Source organism: Fusarium graminearum, chromosome 4 (assembly GCF_000240135.3).
Source record: "Fusarium graminearum PH-1 chromosome 4, whole genome shotgun sequence".
Lineage (NCBI taxonomy): Eukaryota > Fungi > Ascomycota > Sordariomycetes > Hypocreales > Nectriaceae > Fusarium > Fusarium graminearum.
In genome coordinates, this window is record NC_026477.1 from 6,172,865 (window position 1) to 6,194,991 (window position 22,127).

Sequence of the window (22,127 nt, forward strand, 5' to 3'; positions counted from 1 at the left end):
AGATGAGACAAACTTAAGGTTGACGTGGCGGGCAATTAGTCCTTTTCTTTGTTTCTGAGTGGTGGCTTGTGCTGTGGCTATGGGCAGAAATGTGGGACAACAGTTGAAGAGCGTTGATAGAGATACTGACTGCTATTAGCATGGATTTCGACACTCAGGATGTGACAATTAAGTATTTTTTCAAGGTCTATACATCTATAGACTCATTTGCATTGTATAAATTCTTTTTATTATCTTCTATAGCTTAGAACTGGTTCAAATCAGCCACTGACAGGGAAAACCCAAGGTGATATCAACGCTATCGTACTACCTGTAGGTATCTCTTAGACCCAATATTACAAAAGCACCTTCAAGGAGAAATTGCAAAATGATGCCCATCCTTTGATTGGGAAACTGATTTCATGAAACTAGCACTGATCCTAAAAATATACAACCTCCAAATTTTCCGGAGTAAAGAGGAAAGACGAAATCCGAAAAACTCAGTCACTAGTAATGCCATTTCTCGTATTATACGTAACTCATAACAATCCATTCTAAGTAGACCATGCTCAACTCACTTCACACAATACAATAATCTCCATGCTTGAATCTCATATGCGCTTGCATGCCATCCCGTCATGTCTCGAGCCCTTCCAGAGGGGCCTCGAGAAAGAGTAACCCAGGTATCATTCGTCCCAAACCGTAATGATCAGAAGAAAAAAAAATCATCAATGATAAGACCTTAAAAAGGATGACAAAAATGCCAATGCCAATGCCAATCCAACTCCGCAGTCGTACCAAAACACAACGCAGCAACGACATAAACGCCCGAAAGATGTGAGCCGTGGCTGCATATTCCAAACAATACCCTCAAATCGTTCCTAATCTTCAATCATTGGAATATCGAACCCTTTTCCTTTTGTAAATGTCGTGTATGTCGTCTTGCTCCCCCCAAGTCTTACATCCGAGGATAATCTTCCATGTCGTCGTCGCTACTATCCATCTCCTCCATCTCCTCTTCGTCGTCGGTGCGTGGACTACGCATAGCACTAATTTCTGCTGCAGTGGGCCTGCTACCCAGACTGTCCAAGATACCGCCACTGAAAATAGGTGGCGCAGAAACCGACAGATCGGCATGGCTTCCGTTCCGACTCATCGAAGGCTTTTCTGGTAGCTGCTTGAGCAAACCCGTTGAAATATCCAGCATTGTCATGGCGAACTCAGTCAGGCCTGTGCCTTCGCCAGGTTTTGAACTCACAGAGAGAGTCCATCGGTACTCTCCCAGTCGTCGTCGATACCAGTCGGCTTCCTCGCGCCCAGGTGATGTCGCCCAAAGGAGAGAGCCAAACGTCCCAATCAACGCAAAATTGGTCTTGGAAGCAAAGTACCAAAACGAGCGCAGGTGGTTCGGTCCAAGACGATTGACAAAATCCATGGCGGAAATGAGACGTGCCTTGGCGGCGCTGCGACATATGTGCTGTACGTAAGAGTCGACAGAACTGGATGGCGAAGCTAATGATCGAATAATCCGCCGATGGAGAGTGATTTCGGCCGCAAAGTATGCCAAGTGGAGATATCCGATACTCGACAACCTGCTGGAAGAAGGGTTAAGAGAAGAGTATGAGGAGTCCAAGCGAATGAGTTGCGGCAATCCCCCGTACCACTCCTTTAGCTTGAGCTGAATTGGCTTCGCGAGCGACAACACTAGTTGCGTTCCCTGCTTACCCGCGTTTGCGACCGTATTCATGGCTTGTAGGGTATAAAATGTGTCGAGAATTTCTGAAAGAATTTCCGAAAGCTGTACCGCACGAGTGAACAATACTCGCCCCTTCTCAATATCAAGTTTTTCTTCTGGATCGTTCTCGTCCCATTCGACATCTGGAAAATCGTTTGCGGTAAGAGGCTGAACGCCCCAGTTAGTAGCAAAGATATGCGACGGTCTCCCATGAACAAGAGCACCCCATTTGTCCTGCATGTAAAGAGCCCATGCCAATCGTTTTCTTAAACCCTTTTCCCACGGTGGTATCTTCCAATGCGTACAATCAAGGTGCAGCCCCAACTCGTGACCGAGTGCCACTAACTGGGCAGTAGGAGCCCATTGGTCACCCTCAGGTCGTTGAGAGAGTAGCAGACCAGCTTGGATTGTCGAAAGTTTTGGACGAAAGGTTGCCTCATCCAAAGTTGCCCGAATGAGGCTTTCGAGCTCCTTGACGTTGGGCCGTGGCTTTCCTGCCAACTCCTCGCTTTGATCCCACCAATTGATGGCAATAATGTACACAGCTGCTAGTAGTGGCGGCGAAAACTCTCTGTAAGATCGTTCATACTTTTCCATAAAGACATGTTTTTGAATAATAGGAAATCCTGGATGAACAACGCTGAAGTAAAGGTCGATAAGATGCCTTCCATGGGGCGCCACGATGGACTCAATGTGATCGGCGTCTTGCGTCACATGCTCGTGCCCCGGAGTGCTAGAGTCAGGCAACATCAAGAAAGTGTCGTGCTCGCTGACTTTGCGAAGGGTACCTCTGGACAAGAGACTCTCGTCATGGGGATCGAAGGAAGAAAGATTAATAAGTGATGGTTCAAAGTCGGTGGTAGGGCCAATATATTGGCTGTAACGGTCGTCTTGGAGGCCCAGCGTGCGTTTCAGCATGGTAGGGCCGCCGACATTGGCCATCTCTTCAAGAAACGAACTGCTAGCGGCGGTGCTTGAGAGGCTGGAATTATGGTTTCGTCGCCTGGATGTAAGACCCGGTGAACTATACGAGACCAATCATATGTCAGACAAAGGCATGCAAGGTAAAAAACACGAGTAATGTGATGATTGTCAAAGAGAAGAACGGAGTGTAGAAGGGAGTGATAGACGCAAGGAGAAGGCGCGGGGACCAGTGGAGCAGTCAAGCCAGGATGAGTGTGGAGGGCTCTTCAGCATGAAGATGAACATGGGGATGAATATGGGGATTTCGGATTGTTCTGACCTTCTTTTCCCGATGATATCTTCGCTAGCATCACCGTTTAGTTTCCTCTTTCGGGACTGAGGACTGGAAGAAAGGGAACATTCGGAGCCAGCAGCTTGGCACTGAATGCAACCGTCGTCATCATCGTTAGGGATACAGTTGACGCGTGAGTATCGGCATGATAGACAGGGTGGGATGGAGGAGGCGTTGAACGATGAACCCTCAACGGGTGCAGAATTGGCAACTCCGTGACCCATCTCAAGCCTATGAAAACTGTCGTGGCGATAAGGAGAGGGTTCAGGACGAGGAGGTTTAGGAGCAATGGCGATAGGCGCCGTCCTCTGTACCGGGGCTGAAGACTGGGGAGACATGGTGGGAGCAGATTAGATCCAGGGCGACAGATAGATAGATAGATAGATAGATAGGTGCTCGCTATCAGCAGATGGTATGTTGCTGCCAGGGCACACACAACTCCAGGGATAGGTAGTTGAGCTGTACTGTGCTGTGCTGCGCTGTGCTACACAATAATACAAGCGCCCGCTGCCCTGCAAGTAACGGGCGCAGAATGGCTGAGCCTCAGTGGCTCTTTGGCAATTGTCAGCCTCTTTGGGGGTACAGTTCAACGTCGTACAGCAGATTCCCGATGGTGGTGACGATAAGACCTAAGATACTGTAGTAGATAGGCGATAGGCCCACGGAGACGACCAGTGATAGTGACAGTGACGCAATATGTTAGAGCTACGACCACTGAGAAGCAAGATAATAGGTAACGATATCTAATAGAACCACGTTATCCAAATCAAGTTCGAGGGTGTTGATAGAAGATAGACACGCGACACGAGTCAATGGTTGGTGTGAGATAAGAGAGAATCTGGGGAAAGCGGGAAGAAGCGATGTGAGGTGATGCAAGGCAAAGACGAGACAAGGCCAGAAGCAAGGCGGAACAGAGCTGACAAGGTCCAGAATGTAAAGAAGGAGGGAGGAAAAAGATAAGAAATGGCCCGAGCAGAGTGTGTAAGTGAGTAGAAAGTGAGGGCAAAAGGCCAAGGGTGGGATCCGTATGTAGGATCCAATCCAAGATGCTGGGATTGGATCCAATTGCCAATGTCAGGGACTAGGCTGGCGGGCGCAGATGGGCGCCGATGGAGTCAGAGTTGTTCGGTCGAGTACCGGTCGTTATCTGTCTGATAAGGCTTTTTTTTTCTGCAAGCGGGGAGGCTATTGTTTGGATGGTATTGAGTGAGTATTAGTATTGACTAAGAGAGTCGTGTACCGAACTCGGTCCTTATTTGAGTCAGTTATTTTTTTTGTGATATTTCTCCCTCTCGCATCTGTTCCTTCCACAGCCGATCCGATATTATCTGGTCTGTAATACGTTGTTTGCGTTACAGACAAGACAATATGCGAGGCGAGACGATGCGATGTTCCGGAAACTGTGCGGCGATGATGCGAATGCAGTGCGGCGCAATAGTTAAGCGATTCAACGGGGTATGAGCTTGGACGTATGATACTGGCAGCACAGAGTGACAAATTGCTTGTCTTGGTACGCCCGTCGTGAGCTGTCAGCTGTGCTCTGTTTGTCTGGTTGGTTGGTAGATTGACTGTTTCAATTCTGTAGGCGGGGACCAAAGCCTGGGGAACTGGGGGATCAGGATTGGATTGGATTGAATTGGAATGCAGGCAGGCAGGGTCTCGTCCCTTCCTTCCTTTCTCGATCGCCGCAACCTTTGTTATTGCCTGACCTGATTCGACGACTAACTGCCTTCTCTTTTTGGATGAGGATATTCTGAAAGAGTCGCATCTGCTTTTTGATTTTGATATTGATTGATAGCGATGCTGTACTGCAGTAGCGGCCGGGCAGGAGCTTTCCGAGGACAGGGAATGATGACAGCGAGATAAGCTAACAGACGTCCTATCAGATTCGACGTCATTGAGAAAAAATGGCGCCGACACCGTCACTTACTCTTAGTATTTATATCAGAATAGTTGTCCGCATGTAGCCGTGAATTATTTGTCGTTGGTTCCAATACAACACCTGCGAGGTGATTGACGAGAATTGTAGGGGAAGAAAGGTCAAGAAGTGGGAAATGTGTAGAGAGCAGCAGTGGAAGACGACGGCAACGATGATGGTGATACTGCTACAGTACCAGTACTAAGAAAGTGCAAAGAAAAACAGCATGTGAGAGGAGGGAAACGAGATGACAAAAGGATACATCCGACTTGATGGTATTCCCCGCATGCAAAAAAGTACCTGACCTACCTAAACTACGACAGTCTGTACCTAAAGCTTAGAGTTGCTACCCTTTCAAAGGGTCCTTTTCCGGGTTCTCCAGATCCTCCCCGAAGTTTTTTCGGGACAAGCCTTGCCAATGGTGCTCTTTCTTGAGCCGGACTCTCGAAAGCAAGTTAAAAAGTCCGGAGCAATGTTCCCAAAATGGCATTTCAAGTTGGCCGATACTGATTGATATTCATTAGTTGGTTATGTGCAGGGTCTGGGGTTGATGAGTTAATAGCGAAACGCCAAACCGAGACCCTTATTAGACCCTATCTTCAAATGCATTTTTTTTGGTAACTTATCGACAGACATTGGCGGGGAAATGCTACAAGCATGAATCATGTCCAATCAGGTAGCGAGATACAACCCCAGTCATGTATCCGTGCAAAAGAGTAGCACGACGTGAGACGAGTCGTTCGGCAGCGGCGCTCTGTCGCCAAAACAAAACCGTGAGACAACGCCCAGACAAGAGATCATCATCAACTCATTTTCTTTAAGCCGAGGGAAGAACCGGGTCGGTCACATCATGAATAATCGCGGGGAGTCTAGGCAAGCCCGGGCCCAAGTCCAAGTCCAGGTCCAGGTCCAGGTCTGGTGTTGTTGCTGCGGCTTGTGTACATGCGAGCGAGTGAGGATAAAGGTCGTAAGTTGAATGGACGATTAAAGCTTATCTCTGGGAAAGAAAATGAGATAGAAATACATAATGGTAAAAGATAAGTTAAATCGCGACCCGACATGAGAAAAAGAGGAACCACCCCAGCCTTGAGAGACATTTTTCTGCACAACCACAGATGCCAGCTCCAACACCATCCTGAGACCATTTGAGAGGTGAAAAAGTATACTGTACTTAATACGATAACTTCTGACGCGGTGAAAAGTAAGTACTCGCTACCAGATGACCAAGGGCGTCTCTCTGAGCCCATTACCAAATGGAAAACCATCTATGGACTTGTCTTGCCTCATTCTGCATGGTCCGGCAGTTGTTGTAACGTAATGGCTCGTCCGGGGTTTTATTTACCGCTGCAGTCAAACACAAAATCCAAAGTAGCGGCTAAATTGATACTTCCTACCCGTATCTCATTGGTAAATTCACCGACCGTTTCTTAATCCTTCCCGTTGGGTTGTCTTTCATCAACGTTCAAAACACCGCAAATCTCCCCTATCTCTATCAAAAACGCTGGGTATAGGCAAGGTAGACACGTTATCACATACTCACTGCTGTGCCCAGCATCGGTTACTTGATAACTGACGGGATCCCGGTCCGACCCGATGCTTTTTTGGTGCACGACGTGTAAACTCGGTCAACTACTAACATAACGTTGCCTGTTGGCCAAAGTTATCCTGTCATCAGCCAGTTTATCTCCGGTTGCCAAGTGATCATCGTCTTGTCCCTCCCACGTTGATAACAAAACATATGTTGCATGAATATGTAGAACAAGAATTCGTTAGTAATGGGTTCACAACTGCTTTCTCAGAATACATAGCTCTTGGTGACGCATCAGGCCTTCCAGTAACAACTGAGAGCTGCCCCGCATGCAACCTCTTCCACCAAGCAAGATCTTAGCAACTTTGAGATCATTTTGGTACAATACCTCTCTTATGATTGGCTCATAGAAGAAGCCCTCTCGATCCGAGAAAGTCCCATGTTCCCCGATCTTGACTCAGCAAGGGAAGAGACTCGACCCTTGCTTGCTTGTCTCGTGGGGCCGGCTCTGTCCCGGCATCTATTTACTGCACGGGCCGCACTTGTCAACTGGATTAGGGTGAAGAATGTCTGAGGAGCGTCATCGTTGGGTCCGGAGCTTTTGTTGGTGTTGATCTAATCCGTCTGTATCCGCCTGTTCTGTCTGTGTACTGTGGGCATGACTCTGCCAATATGCAATTGCGACGTAATTCCATCCAACAAGTCTCGAGGCCTTCAGGTTTTGTAATACTCGGACTCTCTAAACGGCCCGTCCATCGATGTCATATTAGAGACCAATATCCGCCACGTGAAGGTGGAGACGATTGGCGACAACGTTTAGCGACGGTTTGTGTGCATGTGTAACAGTGTAACTCCTTTCGGAACTTAATCGCGTGCCTGCTGCTGCCAAACCATAATTCTCTCTTCATAATGCTCAGTTGGTTCGTCTGAGCCACGTGCTGGGAGCATCATCTCAAGCTCGTCCTGGACCTGGTAGCCCAACTTCTCATAGAAGGATACTGCATTCATGGTCGCCTCGAGGATGACTGGCATGTTTTCTGCAGCCGCCTCAGCCTGCACTCGGCGAAGCAGAGTCGATCCAGCCCCTCGACCGCCAAACTCAGGATCTGTGCAGAGATATGTCACGTCTAAGAGATGTTAGTGCTATGACACGTAACAAGGCTCCGTTGTAGCTTGTAGTTCATGTAAGGACGGATATAGCGGTCAACATTGAGCCTCGCTTCGTCAGTTCCTACTCAGCTCCGAAACACTCACGGAAATACGGCTTTTCACCCAGGACTTTATCTCTTTTGCTTTTGGTCAGAGCAGCATAAGGCCCGAGATACTGACGCCGACAGTAATCTGGGAACTCCTCATCGTCGTGGTCCTCCTCTTCCCCCAGCCGCGGTTGCCGCTGAATATTCCATTTGGCGAAACTTGCTATCTTCCCAGTCTCTGGATCACGCGCGACAAGAACACCCTTGTCAGCGCTTTGAATATGATCCATAGTATCCTTGAGAAGCCATCCATACATAAACTCTTTGCTCTTAGGGGTAGGGAATTGCGAGTGCATCAGCAGGTTGATGTCCATGGCAGCAAAGAACGTGTCAGCGACGCCAGGGACCTCCTTCTCTGAAGGGACAATAATCTCGAACGCCATTATGAAGAATTATCGTATAATTGTATTGGGATAAACGACATATAAGTTAACAAATAGGATGTGAAGTCGAATTTGACCAACCAGGACCTTCACGATGGGAATATGTGGCCCAGACCTGACCCACGTGACAGCCTATATCCGACCCTGTTTCCATCTCATGTTAGTGAGTAAATAGCGTAGCTTTGCCTGATGAGGGTCTTCAGGCATTGAATCCTTGTTGCGAATATCAATTTTTTGTTGTTTTGGACCAGATGACGACACAAAGATTGAGCTGCAAGGTTGTGAAACCCGGAGATAGTCTTTGGTGGTCACAATTACTTCTATAATAAGAGCTGCTTCTCACTCAACAGTTACTGAGACCGATTATTTTGGGCATTTGGCATGTATGCCAGCAAACATTACTTGAGTTGATGAACCTCCCGTGCTCAGGTCCTAAGTGAGGTTCTACGCAGTGACTTGGTTGAAGCGGCCGCTCCTGCTAAAGTATCGAGCATGGATCAGCAGAACAGTGACTTGGTCTTCAGTTACGAAGAGATTTGGGTGAATTCTATATTGGCAAACTGAAAACCACACATAGTAGCATGTTGTGATCAGGTCCTTAGCGGTACAAGAACCCTCACTAACAGAGTCACTCGACTTCCACTGTTTGAAGACATTGCGGATGTTGGAGACCTCCGGTGGTTTCTGAACGTTATCTAATCAAATCAAGTTGGAGAATTTGATGAGGACCGTAAGCAAAGATGGATCTATGGCATGTTGTCTCCAGCACTGAGTTACATACACCATGGTAGCTCAGCACGCAGATAAGTAGCAAAATCAGTTGAGTCACAAGAGCCCAATCCCCTATTCCTTTCAATCCATCATATAGTTCGTTCTATATAGTTTTCTTGTTGCTTTGGATGACTCTTTACGCTGAGTTCATAATGTGACTGCGTCGCGTCGGTCTTGTTAGGGATGACCAGGACCTCTTACCAAGGCTACTTGTTAATACTACTATTACAATCGTGAAAAGACTGAGCAATTACTTATTATTCTGATATATACCAATGATTGTTGCAATAAATTAGCCTATATAGATATACGTTGAACGCAGCGTATCTAGTGATGTATCATAATATCCGCGTTTGGACGTACCTTTCACGGGGAAACTTCACTTACACATGACGAAATAATTAATATAATTGACTTCAATAAAAGAATTACTGGGTCTGCAGTGATAGCTCCGTGATGGAATTTTCAGTAGTTGCATATATCATAGGCGTAATTGACGACACGCAAGTTCGATACAGACACAAACTACACCAGCTCAAGACGAGCACATCAAAACTCCAGCGCAAGAACAATATTTCAAGATCAATAAAAAAAAAGTAACTTTTCTGAGCGTACATTATAAAATTTCCAATGCTTAGGATATACGAGCTATCCGCAATGAATCCTGACATAAGACCATTTTTTTATCAACATCCTGTCGCTTCTACCTAACCACAGCCAGCGCACCGTTCCTTCTATACAGCACTTGCACAACACTTGTCAAAAAGACCGACTGAACCCATTCTTATTAGAATCGTCAAAATCATGTCGCAACTTGCTTATACATACAATGTAGACAGAATAAAGATTAATATAAATACACCTTCAACCTTATCCCTAATACCACATTACATCGGGCCCAAGTTAGTGAAGTATAAGGTTAAAGTTAACAAATGCAAGAAAGAATATCTCCTGCAGCTAAACAAAACGATGTGACTTAGGCGATGTGACTTACTTTAGGAATACCCATACGGGTACAACTGGTCGGCAATACGTCCAAGTTTCAAATAGACACCATGGCGCGACATCTAATATGCCACTCTACAGTTGTCGTCATCACTTTTCTTATACCACATGATCACATTCACGGAAGCTTCAAAGATGTAACATAACAAATGGACCGCTATTGGGCAACTATAGACATAGTCTGGCGAAAAAATACAATCGTGACTCCCCGAGTCTGCCAGGGATTAAAATTACATAAACAAATTTGTGCGGTTGGCTAGTGATCCTTTGTAATGAGTTGCGCCAGCGAGCACAAGCGCCCGCCGAAGACAAATGTGACAAAATAAAAATAAAAAAACGCCCTTATGAGCTGGGTATTTAGACGGGAGGCTTGAAAGAAGGAAGCTCCCTGTTACAAACGTTGAGGGCCTGGCCGGCTCTGGCGTTGGTAAGGGCGGCAGCCTGGGCAGGCTTGGTGATGGACTTGCCGTAGATGGGGAGGTCGTCCTCAGCAGCAGGAGGAGTGTAAGCAACGTCGTCAAGACTGACCTTCAAGCTGGGGACGCCCTTGAGGTCGATCTTGTTGCCGTTAAGCTTGACGATCTCGACCTGGATACCCTTGTTGACAGCATCGGCAACCTTGTCAGGAGAGCAAGAAGCAAGAAGCTGAGGGGTGTCGGCAGCCTGATCGGCAGAGAAAGAACCGTGGACGATACCCTCAGCAGGCTGTCGCATGACGACGAGACCACCAACAAGCTTTCCGGAGATGTAGACGTTGACCTGAGCGGGACGCTCAACCTCGGTAACGTCGAGCTGGACGTTGACGAAGTAACGGGTGGTGGTGCCATCAGCACGCTCCTCGAGGCCACGCTTGTTGGAGCTTGATCCGTAAAGACGGTTGATGGTGGATCGAGCAGAGCTGGAGAGCTGGCTCTGGGACATGTGCCAGTACTCAAGTCCAGCGTAGGTGTAACCGAAGCTCTGGATGCTCTTAACAGTCTCGGAGGTGTGGAAGTTACCCTTGGATCGGTAGAAAGGCTGGAGAGGAGAGTTCTGGGTGATGCGGGTGCCCTGGGGAGTGGAGTATCGAGAGCCACCGGAGTAGGAGCCAGTGAAAGAAGACTGGGTAGGGTGCATAGCCTGCCAGTAGGCCCAGAGACGATCGACCTGGACGTGGTGGAGCCAGAAGAGAGCGTCGAAACCAGAGAACTCGGTGGCGAGGAACTGACCAGCACAAGAAGCATCCCAGTGAATGGCGTTGTGAATCTGCTCAAGAGAAGCACCGTTGGCACCAGTGGAAGCAAACTGGTTGAAGGTGGTGGGTCGGGTCATGACATCGTAAACCCATTGCTTGTATGGTCGCTTGCGAAGGAGTGCGTTGGCGGAGCTGGGGAAGCTGTCGGGAGCAGGGCAGTGGTAGATTCGGGTGCGGTCCTCGTCATCCCAGTCTCCGTACTTGCCACTGAGAGCGTCCTTGGGGAAGTCGTAGGTGTAGAGAGGGTTCTTCATGTTGATGGTCTTGAGACCGCTGCCGTTAGGGACCTTGACGTTGACGTTGGTCTTGGTGAGAATAGTAGGGATGCCATCCGTTGCCCAATCCCAGTAGGGAGCTCGCAGTTTGTTGGCTGCATCAACATACTGCGCTCGGTACTTGGAAGGATAAAGGGCGGCGAGTCGCTTGGCGTGCTCGACGAGAATCTGCTCGTAAAGCAGGGTGTAAGGTCGGTGCCATGTCAGGAAGATGCTCTCTCCGTGGGGACAGTATCCAGGCCAGCCGTTGCCGTTTCGGCCACCACCGCCGTTCCACTGAATGAATGGCTTGCCGTGAATACCAGCAACCTGGAAGTAAGACTTCCAATCGGTCTCCTTGGCATCGTACATGGAGCGGACGGCTCGCATGAAGAGGTCCCTGGTTGCATGTTAGCATTGGCGGTGCTGGGTATAAGACAAGAGACTTACAGAGTGGGACCACCAGAGTTGACGAGATCATTGATGTTTCGGCGAGCAGGAACAGCACTTCCTCCAGTGACTGGAACACCCGTGACGAAGATGTTTTGCTGCTGAGCCTCGGCAGGGTTGACTCCGGCAACAACCGCAAGAGCGGCAACTAGGAACTTACCCAGCATAATGAAAAGAAACTAGTCCTGAGAAATAAAATAAAACGAACGTATTAGAACAGAAGTCGTGCGTCAATGTACGACTTTGCTTGTTCTGAGAGGACAAGACCGAGAAGGAAGGAAGTGGGAAATGCTCCGAGATATAGTAGCTGAGCCATGGCGGTAGTAGACAAGTCGATGCCCGGGATAGTACGAGGCCGGGGGTGTGAAAAGAGGCATGGCTATGGCAATGATCCCTTCTCCGCATCCGAATCTCCGTTCTCTGGCGTATTTCCAGCTGTCAATCATCGTCAAAGGGGTTCGCAACGCCCTAGACGACAAGGGGGAGGGGGTGGGCAGGTAGGGCAAAGATCGATATTCCATGGGTTGTATCCACCAACGATGCTCTGAGAGGTGTGGGTGAAATGTGAAATAGCATGACCCATGCACATGGCCCTGCTCTCTCTCAGTCGTTTAGCTTGAAGTGCTCGTAACGCCACATTGGGCCGATCAACGTCTGTGTCCCTGAAGGATGACAAGACTAAGGTAACAGGCTAAGGACTGTCAGGTGAGAGGGAGATTGAGGTTGAGATTGGAATTGATTGCGCGTGAACAAAGTTAAGCCAAGCCAAGCATTAAGCGTAAATGCAATAAGGACAAGAGCCGGTAGTAGTAGTAGTAATCATCATCGTCGTCAGGTACAGTAAGATGCAATACAACGCTGATGGTGTGCTGCGCGTGTGTATGAGTACGAGGTGGACTAATTCCATGCTGCAGCGTTGTGCGAAGGAAACAGCAGGGGATCAAACGATCCAGCCCGGGCCAGCCCAGCCCAGCGGTACCTCGGCGGTTGGGGAAGCTGGAATTAGCTGGAGTCGTGCCTGGGTGAGTGGAGCGTGCTAGGCTGTTAATGGAGAAGGTCAGCGGCACGACACGAGCAGAGGAGACAACAAGGGCTTTGTTAGCGGCTGCGGTCAGGTACTTAGCCCGGATAGTTAATCTATATGAGAAATTGAGGTACCGGTTGGACATAAATTACTCTCAGACTAGCAGGTGCAGCGACGCAGCAGCGTATCGCCCAATCGAAGTGCGCTTACAGCTGAGCCAGTACCTGAAATTCTAACAACCAGGGATCAGTCGTCCTAACCCGCTAGTCAGGGCGTATGAGTGGTCAAGAGATGGAATGATCTGAGGAAAGGATGCGAAAAGTTGTCATGGATGTTTTGCCAGAGTGCAATTTGTTTTTTGCGGCTATACGGCCAGTCAATGAGGCCATATTCGCGAAGGGGGCAGGGCTGAGTAAAATGCCTCCAGCTACGCTGTACATCCAGGGACTCTTAATGGAATGATTAGATCAATTGCGAGCCCGGTATCCGTACAGCTTCAAGGATCTTGGCACAGTGAAGAAGCCACCCCTACACCTTCTGTAGCCAATGGACATGCCTGGCAGGCAGGCCTTGAAGCTCGGCGGATACTAAAAAAGGATCAAGACGATGCTCTATTCTGACAGCCCGCTTTATTGCAGTTGCATTCTATATAATTGACTGTTGGTACCCTCACTGATGAATTGATTGGCAGTCCAGAATCTCAGCCGTCTGCCCGAGAACAACTCACAGCGCATCAAACATACGTCAGGCCACTAGGATTTATTCCTGTCTTTTCACTCTGTACTTCTTCCATCACGATTGATCTGATTGTGTTTCACTTACGTACTGTCACTGTCGACACAATCCAGTAATAGGAGATAAAAGATTCGCTTAATAAAAATAAACGAAAAAAGACGGAACCCTTTGGCGCCGGATCTAGACGGAGATGCCGATCAAATAACTACGTAGCACTAGGAAATAGGGATGGAAGAGTCGGCACAGTCTATACGAGGCTTTTCAGGGTTTTTGATGACAGTAAACAAAATTCACTCTTTGTTTGATACAGTACAAAGATCTAGACGATGCAAGACAATGCAAGACAAAAATGAAAAGCCATAATTACTTCTTTAGGCTGTCTGGTTTACCTGAGGCAACCCAAAATGTCCACATTCGGTTCCTCTCTTGTTGGACATTGACGAATAAAAAAAAAAGCCCATGACCCTTTTTTTAGTATCATGACGGTTTAATTACGGCTCCTAGTCCTCGTGGTTCGTCCTCACCGTTCAAGCTAGACCCAATCTCGATCATCATTCAGGACTGTGGCCTTTCCTCTCTCAGCTCAGCTGCCAGCTCTTCATCCACCCGTGAAACAGCCACCCGTTCAACTCTACTGTAGGTACCAGCTTTGCCCCCCCAAGCTAAACTAAACTAAACTATCCGTAGAATGGAATAGTGTCTAGCTTGATCAATGGTCTCAAACCAAAGGGGCACCAGCCTTTCCTAGACTATTATTTTGTCTTGTCTTGCCTTGCCGCTTGCCGTTCCATGCCCGGCCGCCCACTCAACAAGCCATGTCTCAGGGAGATTTATCATGTCAACATCCCTCCATCTCCTCCTTAGACTCTTGTTCTAGCTTGTCTCTAGCCGACTCATCGACCGCTACGCGTGATTGTTTCCGAGCTTCCTCGCAAGTTCGCCTCGTTTAGAACTACTGAAGTCTGCCAAGAGTGGGACTCGTTCGATTGAGATCTCCTCTGTTTATTTTATTAACTACCTACACGCTCTCGCTCTCGGCCTGCAACGTAAAAAAAGAAGATGGTGTTCTGCAGTAAGCCTCCATATGCACGGAGTATCCTTCAACCACTTATATCTTGACAAGCCTGCGCAGAACAAACAACCTGCAGATGTTGAGTCGAGATGGACCTGGAACGGGAACGATGCAGCCAATCCCGTATTTCAAACAAGTCTGTAGGCTTCCGCCGCGGAGAAAACCTCGTGTTGTTCAAGTTACTCATTGCAGTTGAACCCACACACCGCCCATAGAAATGGGTGGTCCATGTGCATGGAGGCGTTTCTACAGATACGAGCCCTACAGAGAGGTCCAGCCAAGCAGAGATGCGAGATGCATAACTCGACATCCAAATATGGCATCTCGAGATGCTGAACTAACGCAGGCTGATCAGATCAGAGTTTACACCGTTTCCTGTTTTTAACCTTGTGCCTCCCCGCCTCCCAACGGGCAGGTTCAACACTGGTGGCAACGGGATCTTGTGGCTACAAGGTTGACGATGGCGCATGAGTTTTTTATAAAAGTCAACGAGCGGACATGTCAATGGCAGTTAACAAAAGTGCCAAGGCGTTTAACAATCACTTGACATTATTGATAGGGAACCCTTTCAACGCCATAATGCATATTCCCATGACGGGTAACAGGAAGTGAGATTGAGCTGCGTGAGTTGGGCCATTTCTTAGCTTACTGAAAGTGCATATGTAGTTTCTCACCTTGCGGCTGACAAGACTAGATATGCAGCATGGCAACAACATCCCGGTATCCGAATAGCCATCCTCCCAGAATATCTCATGATGTGATTAGCTATACAGTAGCATAATGAGGGGAACCCATGTCCTTAGTGGCTATAGCTTCGATTATAGTGACGATGAATCAGTGCTGCTAAGGCCATCCAGTGCTTACTGTCGTATAATTACTTTTTAATGGATGACTGTGTCTGTGTTTGTGTTTGTGTCTGCCAACAAATTCAATAATTCATTGCTAGCTCCTCTGACAAACTTGGCAAAAGATCACCAAGCCCAGTGCTAAAATGCAACAAGCTCATCATGGTATGTGATTATTGAACTCTGCTTGCAGTATCCGTACATCCTATTTGGATCACGATGCCATCCCTCGTCTTCTTCATCGTCTCCTAGCGTTGCTTCACGTGCTATAGACGGATGCCGATCTCTCCAACGGTCCGTTTCCATTTATTCTCCTACAACTTCATCATGATGAAATGTGGAAATATTGGATTTGCCAATCATGATCCAGATATAACAAGATCGACATTCCTGTTACCAAATAAAGTACTTCTGGGCTCCTGCAGATCGTCTTGGCAAAATTGATTAAAGGGTTGCCATGAACATGGATATGCTATGACCCACGCAGCGCAGGGACTGTCACACAGAGCTGAACATCACCACTGACTTAGCAATACAATTCAATGCCATAATATTACAAAGTACGGAGTACATTCTGCAAGATACGGGCCATCAAACCAAGACTGTCGCTAGCGTCAGCGTCAGCCTGAGTGAATGAGTGTTTTCAGGGTTCCTGTCTCATGCCCATAAATTGTCTCATTATAAAGTCTAAGTTCCAACAGCAAATAACTTATATGGCGCACGCTAATAATTAAACGCAGTCATCTTGTGAACCGTTCACATCCACATATACGATGGATGGATGGATGGACAAGTTGTCATGTCAACTACTCGTCACACCCCTATCACCATGGCTCGTGGCTATATGAATATGACTTACAGTACATACAGCCCTCGGCTCATGCAGGTCCCGGCATGGCAACAAAGTCATTGAACCCTATCCAATGCTATCACAGGATAAACCCGCCGCTTGTTACGGGTACAAACGTACGACGTATACGTAATTATCGATTGTTCTGTTTTACAGCACTGTCAAAGCCCTCCGTATCCATGCTGACTTGTATACTTTGGTGTCACAGTGACTGACTGACCCTTATGGTCATCGCCTCAGGAGCCAAATCCTGTCACTCACAATGAATGTGATTGCTCCAACATCACAAGGTCTCGAAAACCTTCCTTCCACCGTCTCGTCTGCTCCATATCCGGCCGCGGCAGTGGGCTTCTGGCAAAGCCTCCGTAGCCCATCCACGCCTGTAATCCGGCCTTTACACCAACCACACCGCCCTGGATCGCCGTCCAGTCGCCCTGTGAGACAACTTCCTGCATCTTTTGTGCTTCGGAAACACGTCCTTCCATGTAAAGTTCCATTGTCTTGATGCATGCCCTCGGGGCAATGTTGGCCAAGCCCGCTAGGATACCGTGACCACCACCAACCAGAGAGGGGATCAAAAAGTCAGCAGAGCCTGCCAGAACAAGGAATTCAGGCTGCTTGTGATTCTGCTTTGAGAGTTTACGGGTTGCTGCCGCCACTCTGTTGAGCTTCCCCGTGTTGCCGCACGTCAACTTGACGCCTACGATATTAGGATGCTGTGCAAGCGTGACGATGGTATCCGATGACATATCCATGCCGTTCACAGCACCTGGAAAGTTGTATATGATTATAGGAATAGGAGACTTGTCTGCAACTCTTGTGAAATACTCCAGGATGGTTTCTGATGCCGGGCCAAATAACGTGGCATAGTATGACGGAGGTAGCACAAGCGCATAGTCACCGCCAGCCTCCCAAGCCTCACGACAATATTCGATGGTCTCGCGCGTGCTCTGGCTACCACATCCCACGATTATGGGCACATGTGAGAAGCCGCCGTCATTCAGGGCGGCTCTCGTAGTGGCGGTGACCAGCTGCCGCTCCGAGTGACTGAGATGAACGGCCTCTCCGTTGGATCCCTGCGTTGCGATGCCCGTTACACCGGCCTGAGCCAGTCGCACAGCATGGGCGGCAATTACAGAGGTGTCGACGTCTTCCGTATCCGGGTCGAAGAAACACATTGTTGGGACGTAGACGCCAGGGATTAGAGGGCGGGATGTATGCAGGCCATCTTCTGCAGAAGCGCTGGTGGCCGGTGACGAAGAATTGGCTATCAAGTTGCCATCTTCAATGCTTGAATGCCATTGGTTGTGATTGTATAAGTGATTATCAAAAGAAGAGCTTGCTGGTGAAGGAGCATCATAATGAGGAGGCATGATTAACTAGATAGCTCAATGATATAGAGGTTTTTAGAAAGAAGACTGGCGTATGGAACTTGAGGGCTAGCTGTATGGGTTTCTGTTAGAATGAGACGATATAATAGGACCATATTCGGGAGCTGAAGGAGGAATTGTCGGTTTTTATAACCCAAGACTCTCAGCTTTCAGGTGCATCATCATCACTCTTCAACGCTCTCATCTAAACCCAGTTGCACATCATCAAAACCGATAACTCACAAAACCTTCAGCGGGGCCAAAAACAAGTCAAATGATATAATCCGCCAACTCCGAGAGGACGAGTAAACCGGTCAGAGAAATGGGCAGCTCCGAGATTGGTAGAGTCGACCATATACTCCGCTTGTATGCATCTCGTTATGAGGGGAAGTGCTCACGAGAGTCACCTCTTGGGGGCCTTCCTGCAGGAAAATCCGGGGTATTCCAGGGCCTAAGAAGCCGCTTGACGAATTTGGACCATGGGGGGTTCATACTTGGAGTCGTTGCATGTTAATGAGTCGTATGGTAAGTCCAATATCTTCTTAATTGCGGTATATTCCACTGCACAGAGTAATCACTACTTGTCGCTATGATGCTGCGCCTCAGCAGCGTATCATTCAAAGATCAGCTCAATTGGCATGCAAAAGTTCTCTTTCGGCTAGGCAAGGAGGTGGACTGTCGCCCTGAAGCCAGGAACTCAACACTTGATGAGCATCACAACCAAGGAACGATCCTTCAGTTGAATAAGACCTGACGTATATCCTTTAACAATTACAATGATCAACATCTTATTCAAACGTAACGAATGCTCGTGTAACCACCCAAAGACTCGTGGCATTGTCTGCCATCCTCCACGTTGGTCCAATTGGGCTTCATTACTTGATTGAGTCTATTTCAGCCGTCAGCTTCAGGCACATCATGGCATGTTGTCTATCCCTCGCAGGACAAGCTCATCCAATATTGAACCTCTGGAGTCATGCCATACGCAGCGGTTTACTGTATCCCTCGGCAATTGTCGGTCTTATAAGGAACAAATAAGAATACATGTATGCTTAACTTTGTCCAAGATAAATTTTGGTCTCCAAATTAGATGCATCGAAATGTTAAGCTGGTGGCAGGGCAGATCATATTGAACTGTATCTCGAGCTCCAAGATTCTCACTATGGCTCGCTCTTCATCAAGACCGCATGTTTTAGTATATAAGCTCACCTTAAATGAGACTAGACGTTGATTTTTATCGATTCGGCGGTCACGGGTAAGCAAGGGGTGGCTGCGTTTGAACAAGATCTATTGGGGATCTAATATCACACGCTGCTGACGTCGCGTCTTTCAACTAAGCAAGAAAACGAAACCTCGGGAACCTTGTTTAGGGTATCATCATCCGTGTTGATGCAATCAATAAGATCTGCCTTGATTCAAGTGATATAGAGATAACTCTAGCCAAAAATCGTTCATTCATAACCATGCCCGAAGCATCTGTATGTAACGCCAAGCAAAATAAAACCGACAGCCTCGTGCTTGCCAGTACGCCGTGTCGGTGCCCAACAAAGGAAATATATAGTCCTTGTGTTTCTATTTATACAATAACCAGGTCGTCGTCATCGTCAAGCATGACCTGCCGATTCAACAGTTCACTACCGAGACTTTCTCTCCCAGCTTCCCGAATGCCCTTATCTGTAACGAAGCGAGTCTTCTTCCTCACTGGTGGCTGTCCGTCTTTGCGTAGCTTCTCTCCATCCTTCATTTTCGAAAGCTTGTCTTTCAAACTACTTCCCCAACCAAAAGCCGACGGCCCATTAGTTACAGCTGAGCCGGCTTGTGATCCAGCTGAAGAGCTGTCAGGGCGTTTTCGTTTGACGGGGCTGAGATGGATAGCAGATTTTCCTAGCAGTCCGAGCGACCTTGCATCTGGCCTAAAAACCTCATCCGCGATGTTCGCCGAGCTTGATGACGATTGTATAGATGAGCCCGAGATAGGCATGTTAGAAGTTCGTGTACCACCATGTCGCATATATTCTCTTCCAGCAGCATTGCCAACCTGGCCAAGCTTCTTCATCATCTCACGTTCTCTTTCCTTCGCCTCCATGTTTCTTTTCAGGTACTCTGCCTTTTCTTTTCGGTCATGCGGAGTTCGATCCTTGCCGTCGATTAGGTCTCCCGCGCTCATGGTACGCGAGGCAAACCAATGCGTTTTCGTTTCCCAGTCGTATTTCTTAGGTTCTTCTTTCTTCTGAGCGCCAAAGTGATAAACTTCTCTAGAATTATTCTTTCTGGCGCCAAAGCTGCTTCCGTTGACCTCTAGTCTTGTAGAGCGCTGTTTGCGAATGGCTTCATTGGAATGGAATTCACAGTAGTGGGTTCGCTTCTTGTTGATCCAGGTGCCACAACGGTCTCCGTCCTTCTTGACCGATTGGCAACCTCCCAAATCGCGAGCCGTTCCGATTTCGACAATGGAGTCATCATCTGAGTTGATGACCAGGCTAAATTTTCCAGTATCGTGTCTTCCAGGTGGTGGTGGCATGATTGTGGGGTTGAGAATGCCGATGACAGTGCCCTCAGTGAGCTTCCAGTATCTTGTGAAGCCAGAGTTGAACAGGAACAGGTCCAATTCCCATTCTAGATCGACCAGGGTCATTACCATGTATTTCCCCCGATCCTCTGTCTTCCCATTCTTCTGTGTCGGCTTGTGGGCACGAGGTTCAGACTTCTTTGCTAGAATACCAAATACCACAACATCCTGCTCAATATCCGGTAGGGCAAAATCTGGTGCTTTGACAACTCTGAGCAGATCCTTGATCATGTGAACCTTTTTCCCGGAAACATGTCGAGCAAGGACACTGTGTGGTAGGATTCGCTTGGACAGGTGGAAAGTCGAGTACGGTTCGATGCCGGCTGCTTGTTCGTCGGATACTTCGCCAGGAGGTGTCTTGTTCCTTCTCGTCAGTGCCATGGACGTGGTAGCTGGGCTATTTATACTGGGCGATTGAATGTTGGGAACAGTATAGCTCCGTTGCCTTTCCGCTGGTTTGGCAATGCCCATGATCTCATCCCTTGAAAAGGATGGGGTTTTGATTGGCTCATCTGGGATATCGATAGCTTTTTTCTTGTATTGCTCCATCTCATCCTGGCTGATTCCAAAGGCATTGGACCTCAACTTTTGGATCTCTTTCTGTCGTTGAGCTCTAGCTTCATCGTCTTTCCTTGCAGATGCCAATCGTTCGTTGAAGCTTAGAGGCCTGCTCTCGAAAGAGGAGTTGGCGCTTCCCGTAGTTCTTGACCTTCGCAGATAACCCGAATGTCCGATATCAGCCGTGGTTTGCGAGTCTCTGTAACTGGGCGCACGCTTCAAGGAAATATCCCGGGCCTTGAGTCCTTTATCGATGCCCAGCAACACCCTACTAGGTGAGATCGGGACTTGGGGCTCTTGGATCCTCCTGACTGGTGATGCAGGAACCTGAATGTTATTTTCCTGGGTGGGTAACTCTGCCCTCGTGGGGGTTGTTGCGCGCCTTGAACGACTTGGTGGTTGCGATGATATCGCAAGCTCCGACGTCGTCGCATACAAGTTCTCAACATTGTCGTCCGTCTTTTTTGACTTGGCGCTCTGTAACTTCTTCAACTTGAGCCGTGCCTGGATCTCTTGGAGCTTCAGCTGCAGCGTTTCCTCGTCATCGTCATCTTCGTCGTTTTCAATCTCGGCCATGAGGTTCATTGATGGTAGGTTGCGACCTCTTTTTGACGGCGAAGACGTGGGCGAAGTCATCATTTGTCGGTATCGCTCTCGTCCCCGCGGCGTACTAAGCAAGGCTTCATGCGGAGATCGCGGGGGCCACTGGGAGTCGTTTCCTTGTTTTGCTGGAGAGGCTGCGGCAAGCACGGTCAGTAATTGTCCCACAAAAAGGCATCCAGCCCAGCGTTGTGATCTTACCAGGAGCCATGGCGATACCGAGACGGTGAGTAGTTGTTGCTGTAGCCGGTGACCCAGAAACCAGCCCCGGTACTAATGCGATCACTGAATAGAGATTGGTGTACGTATGCGATAAGTCTGTAGCATATTCCCAGTTGGTCAGGGCGGCAGGTAAGGCTCAGGTGATGCGATAGCCATCCAGCTGGATAATTCTATCTGGTTGAGTGCCGGTCGTCGGTGAAAGAAAATATCGAGGGAAAATCTATCGATTTTGGGCTGTTGATGCAGGGAATGTTTGCTTTTCCGCAGTGTTGACTTGGATTGGATCGGACTGGGCTTGCTTGCATAGGTCCACAAGCCAACGCATGCCATGCTAGCCATGCTATACTTGGCTGAGCAATAGGCGGCTTAGCGGCTTCAAGTTCCTAGACGGGTAGGTGCCAGCCTATAACAGAAAAAGTGGGGATCCAGTAAATTAAAGTCAGAATCGGGCGTCACCCCTGCAACCGAAAGCGCGTCAGAACGCGTCCATCTCATCTAATCTCATTTTCCGAGC

General features: G+C 48.2%; 6 protein-coding genes across 6 annotated transcripts; 1 reads left to right on the forward strand and 5 right to left on the reverse strand.

Annotated features, from left to right (window-relative positions):
• Positions 1-431: 431 nt before the first annotated feature.
• On the reverse strand, positions 432-3,082 carry FGSG_09524 (uncharacterized protein). Its single transcript, XM_011329891.1, has 2 exons — positions 2,958-3,082; positions 432-2,738 (listed from the first exon to the last, which is right to left on the reverse strand). Exon 2 carries the CDS (start codon positions 2,654-2,656, stop codon positions 938-940), a length of 1,719 nt encoding a protein of 572 aa, XP_011328193.1. The 5' UTR covers positions 2,657-2,738; positions 2,958-3,082; the 3' UTR covers positions 432-937.
• A 4,197-nt stretch (positions 3,083-7,279) lies between these two features.
• On the reverse strand, positions 7,280-8,054 carry FGSG_09523 (uncharacterized protein; the record flags this gene model as incomplete). Its single annotated transcript, XM_011329892.1, has 2 exons — positions 7,280-7,542; positions 7,670-8,054. 2 exons carry the CDS (start codon positions 8,052-8,054, stop codon positions 7,280-7,282), a joined length of 648 nt encoding a protein of 215 aa, XP_011328194.1.
• A 2,133-nt stretch (positions 8,055-10,187) lies between these two features.
• Positions 10,188-12,084, reverse strand: FGSG_09522 (uncharacterized protein; the record flags this gene model as incomplete). Its single annotated transcript, XM_011329893.1, has 3 exons — positions 10,188-11,718; positions 11,769-11,916; positions 12,036-12,084. The coding sequence occupies 3 exons, from the start codon at positions 12,082-12,084 to the stop codon at positions 10,188-10,190; spliced, it is 1,728 nt and encodes a 575-aa protein (XP_011328195.1).
• A 2,433-nt stretch (positions 12,085-14,517) lies between these two features.
• Positions 14,518-15,411, forward strand: FGSG_13601 (uncharacterized protein). Its single transcript, XM_011329894.1, has 3 exons — positions 14,518-14,599; positions 14,651-15,222; positions 15,294-15,411. Exon 2 carries the CDS (start codon positions 14,817-14,819, stop codon positions 14,982-14,984), a length of 168 nt encoding a protein of 55 aa, XP_011328196.1. The 5' UTR covers positions 14,518-14,599; positions 14,651-14,816; the 3' UTR covers positions 14,985-15,222; positions 15,294-15,411.
• A 1,140-nt stretch (positions 15,412-16,551) lies between these two features.
• Positions 16,552-17,667, reverse strand: FGSG_09521 (uncharacterized protein; the record flags this gene model as incomplete). Its single annotated transcript, XM_011329895.1, has 1 exon — positions 16,552-17,667. One exon carries the CDS (start codon positions 17,665-17,667, stop codon positions 16,552-16,554), a length of 1,116 nt encoding a protein of 371 aa, XP_011328197.1.
• Positions 17,668-19,240: 1,573 nt separating this feature from the next.
• Positions 19,241-21,602, reverse strand: FGSG_09520 (uncharacterized protein; the record flags this gene model as incomplete). Its single annotated transcript, XM_011329896.1, has 2 exons — positions 19,241-21,528; positions 21,593-21,602. 2 exons carry the CDS (start codon positions 21,600-21,602, stop codon positions 19,241-19,243), a joined length of 2,298 nt encoding a protein of 765 aa, XP_011328198.1.
• Positions 21,603-22,127: the final 525 nt, after the last annotated feature.